Source organism: Habropoda laboriosa, unplaced genomic scaffold (assembly GCF_001263275.1).
Source record: "Habropoda laboriosa isolate 0110345459 unplaced genomic scaffold, ASM126327v1 scaffold2, whole genome shotgun sequence".
In the NCBI taxonomy this organism is placed as follows: Eukaryota; Metazoa; Arthropoda; class Insecta; order Hymenoptera; family Apidae; genus Habropoda; species Habropoda laboriosa.
The window spans coordinates 1,610,571-1,622,245 of NW_017100190.1; the positions used below are offsets into that span (position 1 = coordinate 1,610,571).

Genomic DNA, 11,675 nt, shown 5'->3' on the forward strand with positions numbered 1-11,675 from the left:
AGGGTTGACTGGTTGAAGTAAAGATTCTCGGTTAACATTAAACTCGATCGTAAATGAAACTTAACGTAAAGGTGTGTTATAATCTCTCTCTCTCTCTCGAAGATCAATCGGTCGGAAGGAAATCCATTGAAGTTTAAATTAGAAAGGTTCGATTGAATTATTGAATATAACAATGGCGTGGAGATTTCTAGCAATACCAATACGGTGAACATAAGCAGAGAGCACGTAGTTGTACTCTGCTATAAAGGGTTTTCGGTGTTGATTCTCGGTGCAGCTCGCGGCCAAGGATGCGTGCATTTGTGCCGAGTTTTCATGCACGGGCGTTTGCGCGTGCGTTCGTGTGTAGATGCACGCGCGTATATGTGTATGTTTGTGTGTGTACGTCCATCATGAGTCAGAACCCATGGTCGGTCCGCGTTTCGTAATTAATTTCTGCGGTGACGAGAAAAATGCGAGCCTAAACCCGGGACTACGGCACCTGCTCGCTCCCGGGCCGCTTGTCCCCTCAGAGGACATGCCCGTTGTGCCCGGTAAATCGCGCACCTTTTATCTTCCTCCCGCTCAGTTCGTATCCATTATGTGCGCCTAGTGTGTTGTGTGTTTTCTTCTCTTGTTTCTTTTCGTCGAACCTTTTCTCTGTATCCCGGTTCTCTTCTTTCGCAGGACTTCTCGTCTCTCTCTCACTCTCTCTTTCTTTTCTCTCTGTTTTTCAACTACAGGTACACATCTTATTATTGAAACGCATCCTTTGCCACGGTTCCTCGAACCGCCTACAGTTCCTTTTTCAATCGACAGGTCCGCGACTTATTTCCTGTCCTCTTATATGTTATGAATTTTCATGCAGCGGCAGCATAGAAAAAGGATTGCGTCCGAGACGGCATTTTGAGCCAGCAAGGTGCGAGTACGAATGCTCTCCAATCCGTGCGTACGGCCGATTTTAAACTGTCAGTCTCGACGTCGATCGAACTTTCACGGGAAGAATGGATTGTGAATTTTTCGACGGTCTCATTGATCGGACTTACCTTTTGTTTTGTTTTCCTTCCTGTGAATAAAACGGGTTGAATCAGGTACACACTTATTACTCATACTTATATTTTCTCTTTGAAAGTTCTTTCACATTGTTTTAATACAAGGTGCTTAATAAATGGATTCAATTTTAGATAATTTAAATCAGTGAAGGGAAAAAATAATAAAGGAAACATGGATCAGAATAGGAATAGACCTAGTAGACCACGTCTTCGTTCTCATGGCAATTCTGCCAGAGTACTTGTGTTTGATCAAACTGAAAGCGAAGAGTCCACTTGCAGTACTGAGACAGAAGTGCAAAAACGACCAATTCCATCCAGAATGGAAAGCAAGGAAGCTCCAGTTCGGCCTGGTTAATAAAGTTTCACATTATTTTATCTACCTAATTGTCTATCTTTTCATATTTTTTAATTAACTAATATTTTCAGTTAGTGGAGAACTGTCAAATCTGGTTCGAATGAGGAATTCTGCAATTGGGAAGTCTGCACCTTCTTTATCTGTTCATGTGGTTAGTGAAAATATATGCATATATTCCTATTATAGGATTTTATTATCACTATGTAAAGTTACAGCATGTGTATTATCTTTTTTTCAGCGTGATTTTAACATTCCTCGGCGTGCTGCTAAAGCAGCTCATCGTAAATCTTTTATTGCAACAACATCTCCAACTTTACCACGTTGCCATTCACCATTGTCAGGTATATACCTAAACCTTGATATTTTTAATTGTTCTTTGTTCTTTGAATGATTTTTAAATGATACTTTATATATTATTTGTGTACAGACTACTTACAAGTGCTATGTATTATATGAAAATATTATATAAGCATTCTGGCACACCTTTATCAAAGATTTTTAAATATATATGTGTGTATGTATATGCATATGTGCACATTATATATATAAATATATATGTATCCATGTTTAAAATATAGTGATGCAGCTATTGCAATTTGCAATTTATATGCAACAACTTTGTTTTCAAATGTGTTAGATTTAGAAATTTTAACTCTTGTCCTCAATGTCCTTAAAAAAAACTTATTTTCTATTCACTTAGAGGCGTGTATTTTATATTGTTTATACATTTCGATTATAGAAAATTAATTTCTTTTACTGCTGTTTCCCGATATAGCGTTCGTCCCGATTGTAGGCAGTCCCCTAGAGAGTCCTAGGATGTCATCCAGTCCACATTTTGCTTTTGCTCCAATTAAAAGGTATCTATTTCATACCTACTTTTAGTGTGTTTAAATCTGGTCTGGTTATGTATGTAAGTAGGTGTCGCCATTGTGAGCATTATATTTTTAATTCATTATTAATAGTAAACAAAACAACTGCTGATGCAGAAGCTAATCTTTTATAAAAAACGTAGCACATGGCTGTAAGATCTTCTACTATTCCAGTGATTGCTCTTTACATATATTAGACTTATTGAATAGCATATATTATCCATTATAAAGCTACTAATTTGTATTAAAATGTACATAATATTTAAGGATTGGTGGAGGTGCCACAGGAACTGGAGATGGCAGAAGATGGTCAGTTGCTAGCTTACCATCTAGTGGGTATGGAACAACGCCAGGATCCAGCAATGTCTCGGTTAGTTATAACATTAAGAAATCGGTGCATAGAGGCATCTATGATGACTGACAGTTCATTTAAAAATTTACTTAATTAGTCACAACACTCAAGTCAGGAACGCCTACATCAGCTTCCAAATGTTCCAACCAAGGACGAATTGCGTATGCTTTCTTGTCATTTCTCTAAGCCTGGCACTCCGTGTTCTTCGCATCCAGGCTTCCCAGGTTCTAGTATTTCTAGTATTCCAGGCAGCGTGTCCCTCAGCCTTGACGAGGAGGGTCGTAGGTCGCCATTACATAGACCTCGTTCACGAAGTTTAAGGTAAATGCAGTTGACATTATTCCTATCTTATTGTTCGTAACATTTACGTTTACTCAATTGTATATGTTTACTCAAATTGTAGTAGTCCAAGTCGATCTCCCGTACTGGACAGTGAAATTGTTATGATGAATACTCTTTATAAAGAACGATTTCCAAAGGTACAAAATTAAACAAAAGTTGTTTGGATATTCGTGATGCTGCAATAACGTCATTTTACGAAAAAATTTGTTCATCAGGCAACGCAGCAAATGGAGGAACGTTTAACCAATTTTATCCATGAAAATAAGGAGCTTGACGAGTACGAAGTAATGGCAAATATGACTCAGGATTCTCTACCGATTTTACGGTTCGTGCATCACCAAGTAATTGAAATGGCAAGAGATTGTTTGCAAAAATCTCAGGAAAAATTAATCACAACTAGATATTTTTATGAAATGAGTGAAAATTTAGAACATTTGTTAATGGAGGTAATGTTATAAAAAGAAAGCTACACAATAAATTAAATATACGTGGAGATAATGAATAAATATTTTTATTCACAGACAAAGGATAAATCACTTGAAGCTGCAACGAGATTAACGGGGCTTATTAAGAAACTACTGTTAGTAATATCACGACCAGCTCGTCTTTTGGAGTGTTTAGAATTCGACCCAGAAGAATTTTATCATTTACTTGAACAGGCCGAAGGCCAGGCAAAAATTAATGCAGGAATAAAAACAGATATACCTCAGTACATTATTACCAAGCTTTCTCTTAATAGAGATCCAATATCAGGTAACATTTCTAATTTTATTCTTTTCTTCCATTTAAATTCTATAAAGGAAGTAAGTTTAAATATACCTTTTACATTTTAGAGTTACAAGAGGATTTAAATAAGTTAGAGGATTCGGCAAGTTCGAGCGATAGTAACTTACAAATTGCTTCAAGTCCAAATAAGGACGAAGAAAAGTCTCAACGCATTCCATGCGAAAGCGATTACGAAGTATTGAAACTTATTAGCAACGGTGCATATGGCGCGGTATATTTAGTTAAAGAGAAAACCACGCGACAGAGATTCGCTATGAAAAAGATAAATAAGAACAATTTGATGCTGCGAAATCAAGTAGAACAAGTATTCGCTGAAAGAGATATAATGAGCTTCACAGACAATCCATTTGTAGTTTCTATGTACTGCAGCTTTGAGACAAAAGTATGTATATATTTTATCTCCGAGGATTTTGCAAAATTCGAATAAAATTTATTGACAATCACTTACAATTGTAGAAACATTTATGCTTGGTGATGGAATACGTGGAGGGTGGAGATTGTGCGAATCTTTTAAAAAATATTGGTCCATTGCCGCCAGATATGGCAAGGTTTTATTTCGCAGAAACTGTTTTAGCTGTCGAGTATTTGCACAGCTACGGTATTGTTCATCGAGATTTGAAGCCTGACAAGTATGTGTGAAAAAGAAAACGTCTTTTTTTTAATTTATCAAGTATCCTCATATATCTCTTCTTTCCAGTTTACTTATTACTGCCCTTGGTCACATTAAACTCACAGACTTTGGTCTCAGTAAAATGGGTCTAATGTCCTGTAAGTGACATGAACACTAATATTCTTGACACATACAGGAGCAGTTCCTAAACGAAATTTCTTCTACTTTTAGTGGCGACAAATCTTTACGAGGGTTATATCGACAGGGACACGAGACAATTTTCAGACAAACAAGTATTCGGTACACCTGAATACATCGCTCCTGAGGTAATATTACGTCAGGGATATGGTAAACCTGTTGATTGGTGGTCCATGGGCATTATACTGTACGAATTTCTAATTGGCTGTGTACCATTTTTTGGTGATACTCCGGAAGAATTATTTGCTCATACGGTTAATGGTAAATATCAAGATAAACCATGCGAAAAATATTTAAAAATTGTAAAAAATAACCAAATATTTATGCAGATGACATCGAGTGGCCAGACGAAGACGACTGGCCAGTTCAGCCAGAGGCTAAAGATATTATAACAGCGTTGTTACAGCAAAGTCCTAGGGATCGGCTAGGCACTGGTGGATCTCACGAGGTCAAAGAGTATCCATATTTCTATGGTGTAAATTGGAACAGTTTATTGAGACAAAAGGCTGAATTCGTGCCGCAATTAGTCAATGATGAGGATACTAGTTATTTCGATAGTACGTACAATATATACAATTTAATTCCTATTTTTCCTTATTAATAAAGGAACGTTTAACAAAATAATCAATATTTCAGCTCGTATGGATAGATATAATCATGATATAGGCGATGATACCGACGACACCGATGACTCCCCTTTATTTGGATCGTTCTCTTCGTACTCCCCGCAGTCACGAAAGATATCTCAAACCCGTCCACCGCAGATAAATCCCGAACAGGCAGAGTTAGATGCTTCGAAGAAACAATTATTCCGGACTGAGCTCGAACGCACAGTCGCACAATTGTCTCTCGGCTCGAATAGCTCAATCACGCCTCCATCCAAATTAGCAGAATCGACTCCGTCGGATAAGAATCGTTCTTCTTCGTCCATTAAAAGTATCACGAGCATCGAAACACCTCCAAAGTTGGATAAGTCAAACACGTCGTTCACGAGTCCTGCAACGGTGACTAGCGGGGAGTCACAGTTAACGGTTATTAAAAATAGTCAAGTAGAAGGAACGTCCATCAGTTTGAGTACGCCCGATTCCTCACAAACGGAGTCTGAGGATATCAGTCCACAGATCCAGAGAAAACGGCACGTGCATTCCCGTGACAAGCTGCCCAGGTTCAGTATATGCATTGATGATGAACACATGTGAGTCATTCAGACATACATCCTCCCAAACATTATATATCGATCGTTGTCATGCACCACTCTTCATCGAATTCGCTACCTTAACATGCATATAACTCAATCACTTTTTGGTTGCACGATGGATAAGTGGTTATATGTATACGAGTGTGACTAATGGATAAATGTAATTTCAGGTTAGATCTCATCGCTGCGAACAGAGATGCAGCTGAGGAAAGCAAGCATAATTCTAGTACAGATTCTTTCGAATCGTTTACCGCGATGCCAATTATACCGTCCGCGAAACAGAAGTCGCGGTCTGTGATTAAATCCGCATCCACTAGTGGATTGTCATTGGTTATACCGACTAGTGACTTCTCTTGTATGTATTATTCTATATCGATTAATTTTTTTTTTTCATATTTCGAGGTTTTACTTTTTTTTTTTATTAGGTTCATTGTATTTTTCAGACGATGCGTCATTAAATACTCAGCCAATCGAATCTCCCGGTGGATCGTCCACTGCTTCTTCGAGAGATACGTCCCCTTGTCGCGAACTGAGTCCACTTGTAACCAGTTTAAAACCTCCAATTATCATTCGAAGAGGTCCGTGTGGATTCGGTTTCACTGTGCACACTATTAGAGTTTATTATGGTGACAGTGATTTTTACACGATGCATCATCTAGTTATGGTACGCATAAGTAACAAAAAAAAATCAGTGTAATATACGTGATCTACTAAGATTTATTTAATCATATACAGGCCGTCGATCAATCCAGTCCAGCTTTTGAAGCTGGTCTAAGACCAGGAGATCTCATAACGCATATAAACGGCGAGCCAGTGCAGGGTTTATATCATATACAAGTTCTCCAGTTGATGTTAAGCGGTGGTGATCACGTAACATTGCGTAGCACACCATTAGAGAATACTAGTATTAAAACGGGCGGACGAAGAAGAGATCTGGCCCAGAGCAAGATGGCGCGAAGAACGTTGCACAAGCAGCGCAAGCAGAAGCGCGATCATTCCGATAAGAAACGAAAAACGTCCCTTTTTAAACGAATTAGTTCGAAACGAGCTAGTGTAGAGATGCAACAGGTATAGAAGAAGTGAATTTCTTTTTTTTTTTCGCTTTCTGTAACTTCTTTTTTTCCTTTTCAAATCAAAACGAATTAATGTGAAGATACATGTTTTTCGTGGCCTTAGTCACATCATAAGCGCCTTCAATTGTAAACGTATATTTATATGTTGTTCTTCTTTCTTTTAATCTTCTTTCAACACGAGACTACTACTACTATTACTACTACTACTACTACTACTACGTGGCATAAATACTAAAGCACCGGCAACTTGTACTACGCATCACACGTTATTATGTTAAGTGTTACTTTTTTTTTTATTGCAGCCATTAACTATCAGTTGTCCATTGTCAGCACCCATTCTATCCAGCGACAGCAAACCTCCACTTATGGTATGATTTTTCGTAACGTTTTGTGAACTTTCTCGCTAACATCGTTTCAGTTGCTATACTTTTCTTTAATCGACTACTCATTTTGCCCGATCACGATCACGTGATTGACAGCTTTTAGATGTTCTTTTTTCTTTCAATCGACCGCGACAACGTCAAGTTTTTACACTATACACTTATCACAAGATATATTTGAACTTGTTAAAAGGAAGAGAGTTAGATGCTACATTCTCTGGAACAACTGTACACTCTATCAATGAAATAGTACATCGCTCGACTTTCTTCCAGATGGCTGCAGGAATTTGCTCACCGTCAATGGTAACACCCAGTCGATCCTTCCAGTCGTTCACGCGTTCTCAAGAGACATCGCCATACTTTGCTGCCTGCACAAAGTCGGTCTGCAGTCCGTCACCGCCTACGAACCGTGTCAGCTCAGAGTCTTACCACTCCACAGGGAACTCGAGTCCTTGTTCCAGTCCAAACTCTTCGTCTCCGGGTTCTACAACGTCTGCAGCGAATCTACCGACAATATCTAATCAATCTCACTATCAACGGCCGAGTACTCTTCACGGTTTGAAGCATAAGTTACACACAGCGGCGAAGAACATACATTCGCCTAATCGTAGGAAATCTGTGGGTCATATACCGTTGTCACCGTTGGCTAGAACTCCAAGTCCGTCGCCGCTTCCCGCCAGCCCCACCAGGAGTCCTAGTCCTCTAGCGTTCCCTACAGGACACCAGCCTGGCAGCTCTAACACTACGCAGTCCTATAGTCCAGGTACCGAGATTAATTGATATAAAATAGTCTATGACTATGATCTTGGTCTTGGTTGATCCTGTATATGAGTGATTATCTCCTGAGTTTGATTTAATTGTTTTTTTTTCTGTACTTAGGTGTCTGCTTGTCAACGCAAAACAACCAGAAGAAAAGCTATGGGCGGCCAAAATCGGCAGAGCCAGGTTCTCCATTACTGAGGAGAGCGCTCAGTCCAGACAGGCTTCATCCTCGTTCAGCTGAGAACAAGACCTCCATCTCTCCGTTAGCGAACTCATCGGTGAAAGTAACACCTCGTGTGACCATAGCTCAATCATCTTACTCAGAAATATCTGACGAGAGCAACGAGAGTTTTAAAGAGGTGAACGACACCAAAGGGGAAAAGAAAATGCCTCCAGAACAGAAAGCGGATTACTCGAAAATTTCCCACGGGATATCGATTAATTTAGGGACCGTGGGTATACCCAATTCCTGTGGTAGTACTCAACTACCCAGAATAGCCGAGGAAAAGGACTCACCGACTGGTTCTAAGTGCGATGATTACTCGAAGGATGTTCTACCTTGTGACAAGAACGATAGGAGTAATATTTCGAATCGATCCATGGAACAAGATGTGATCTTCGAGTGTAACGAACGCTTTGAATCGAACGTAGACGGGCTGCATTCGTGCACGAAGAATTCAGAAGTCTTCTCCTTTAATAAAATTGGGGAGATTACTCGTATAGATAATTCTTCTAACGTACATACGCGTAGTTCTCAAAACGCGTCCCACAAGCAATATCAGAGCTTCGAGAAGGGCTTACAAAGTTTGTCTCTGAAGGCTACGTCGCAAAGCAGCGAGAAAGGCTCTCAATCTTCGTGTCAAAAAGCTTCAATACAGAGCAACGAGAAGAACTCGCAGTCTTTTGCTCAGAAAGCTTTTTCGCAGGCCAACGAAAGAGGCTCTTCACAAATTACAACTCAGAAATTGTCTCAAGATAGTGACAAGGCGAACGAAAGAGGCTCCTCGCAGGTAGCAACTCAGAAATCGTCTCAAGTTAGCGAGAAGAGTTACTCGCAGGCCAATGAAAGAGGATCTTCGCAGGTTGCAACTCAGAAATCGTCTCAAGCTAGCGAGAAAAGTTACTCACAGGGTAACGAAAGAGGCTCGTCGCAGGTTGCAACTCAGAAATCGTCTCAAGTTAACGAGAAGAGTTGTTCACAGGCCAACGAAAGAGGCTCTTCGCAGGTTACAACTCAGAAATTGTCTCAAGTTAACGAGAAGAGTTGTTCACAGGCCAACGAAAGAGGCTCTTCGCAGGTTACAACTCAGAAATTGTCTCAAGTTAACGAGAAGAGTTGCTCACAGGCCAACGAAAGAGGCTCTTCGCAGGCTGTGACGCAGAAGTCGATTCAGGGAAGCGAGAAGAAGAGAGAAGAGTCACAGAAATTGTCTCAGAGTAACGAGAAATCAATCGTATCTCATAAGGCAACCGAGCAAAAGGCAGCTGGCAAAAATTCAGAGGCTAATCCAGAAGGGAGAAAGACGAAGAAGTACAAAGTGGAAAATTCTGACGTCTCGAGTAACACTTCCTCGAGTACACAACACTCGAGCATTTTCGAAACTGTTGGATCTGGAAAGGATAAGAAGAACAATTGAACGAATCATTTTAATGATCGATCAGATATTTTTAAGGGTTCGAATAGATAGATGTTCGCGTGTAACGATCAGACTTTTTCTTTACGAATGAAATAAATTGTCGGGGGGGCTTCTTTTTAAACACACTCTATTTCCAATCAAATTTTACACACGAAGGAAGAAGAAAAAAAACACGATCAAACGTCTGATGGACACGGCGGACCTACGAAGGTTGTAACTCTAAGAGCAAGATCAGAAAGATGGCAAATCAAAAAAGAAAGGAAAATAGTAAACTGGTTCAGAGTTTTTACAGCTTTAAAAGGAAGTGGTTTCTACTCGAATCAAGTATTTATAGGCTTCCATCGAATAACATACCTGAACACATAGCTTTAGCTGGTATAATTCTGATATATCTCGCGGGCGATCGGTGTTTTATAGGCCATCGTTCATTCTGTAACCGTAATACTTTTTTTTGTCATACGATCGTTGAATACAGAAAGTAAGTGGACGATGAAAGTAGATAACAACTGCGATTAAAATGAATACCGTTTCAACGAATCTTACGAAAAAAAAGAAAAAAAAAAGAAAAACATGAGCGCAAAATCCTTTGGAAATTGCCGTTGCTAATTCTCCGCGGGAAAGGAAAAGGAAAAAGAAGAGGAAAAAAAAAATGAGCAGAAAGATATTGGAGTAATTTACACTTCGGGCAACAGTATTTACACAGATCTCATTTACATTTAACGTCTAATTATTAGCACATCATGTATGGATCAGCATGTTATAAAACAGTCAGCGAGTCGTCGCGTACAGATAGTTTCCCAAATGCGTATAATATTCATGAATGGATAAGAGAAGAGAAAGCAACAAAAAAATAGCATCGTATATACTCGTGATTCAGATATAAATGTAAGAATTTTTAACGTTCTTTTCTTCCCTATTTTTTTCTTTTTTTTTTTTAAACGTACACACCAGAATATATTTAGACATACCAATTTGTTTTGTGTAAGAATATACGAGGCAAAGGCTGGACCTGCGCGATAGATAATAAAAGAACAAAAAAAAGAGAGAGAAAGAAAGAAGAAATTGATTAATTTCTATCTGTGGAAAACTGTGAAATCGAGAAACTGTTACATTTTGCTTTGTGTACGAATCGTGCGTCTCGTGAGAAAGAAACAAAAAATAAAGAAAAGAAGGGAAGAAAGAAAGAAAATGGTTGATCGTGAAATGAATTTTAAATTGAGAATGGTTCTTTTCTTTTGCTTTTTTTTCTTTTCTCTCTTTCGAAGAATCGGCCTATACAACGCGAGTATATACGGTAAAACGAATTATCGCCGCAATGATTAGCGTACAAGATGCTCCCGTATGCACAATGATAATTAGAACCCTTCTCCGTTTCGTTCGATCACACGCGCTGTGATTGCATTTAATCGAGTTCTATCAACGCGAATTGGTGCTAACGTTTTATCGCCTCAGATATCCTAGTGCGTGAAAACTGGTGCTCCTCCGAATGCAAGATATCCACAAGTACCTATAACAAGTCGATTAAATAAAAGAGCAAAGTGTAGAGAAAACAGAGAAAAAGAAAAAAAAGAAGAAGAAACGTCGGAAAGCAAGGGTAATCCGAATAGAAATGCAAATTGTCTCGGCCCCGGTCATAGGCGAGAACGTACGAACATATCGCATTGGAAGCATCTTGAGGTATTTTTCAACGATGAGAGAAAAAGTGAAACAGTAGAAGAAGAAAAGAAATAACTGCGAGCGTCCCAGAGAGACTGGACACGTTCTCCCCGAGACGCATAATAATTTTCGTTCTTTTTGTTTTTAATTAGTATTAGGTATTCGTTAATTTATTCTGTATATAAAAAACGAAAAGGTGTATATTAGTTAAGGGCAAAAAAGAAAAAAAAACCAAGTGTATGCTTTAATCGTGAACCGAGGAGAAAAGGAAGAAAGAAAAAAAGAAAGATGGCGAACTGGAAAACGAACTGCGATTTCCGGTTTTCTCCCCCCCCCCGTAAAGAGGTTTTCGCCACGCGTTAACTCTCCGCGTTTCTCCCGCGATATAAAAGCCCGCTTAATTGTAACACGAAAGGAGAAGAAAAAGAA

The 11,675-nt window shown here is 39.1% G+C and overlaps 1 protein-coding gene across 1 annotated transcript; it reads left to right on the forward strand.

The window, feature by feature from the left end:
- The first annotated feature begins 880 nt into the window (after nt 1–880).
- Nucleotides 881–10,600, forward strand: LOC108580205 (microtubule-associated serine/threonine-protein kinase 3). The gene is made up of 22 exons (XM_017943911.1): nt 881–1,067; nt 1,161–1,378; nt 1,455–1,534; nt 1,622–1,724; nt 2,159–2,240; nt 2,520–2,622; nt 2,702–2,925; nt 3,008–3,083; nt 3,162–3,392; nt 3,468–3,699; nt 3,780–4,114; nt 4,189–4,361; nt 4,430–4,500; nt 4,574–4,801; nt 4,870–5,097; nt 5,177–5,735; nt 5,909–6,093; nt 6,182–6,402; nt 6,474–6,806; nt 7,114–7,179; nt 7,465–7,954; nt 8,071–10,600. The coding sequence occupies exons 2-22, from the start codon at nt 1,201–1,203 to the stop codon at nt 9,588–9,590; spliced, it is 5,718 nt and encodes a 1,905-aa protein (XP_017799400.1). The 5' UTR covers nt 881–1,067; nt 1,161–1,200; the 3' UTR covers nt 9,591–10,600.
- The last annotated feature ends 1,075 nt before the right edge of the window (nt 10,601–11,675 follow it).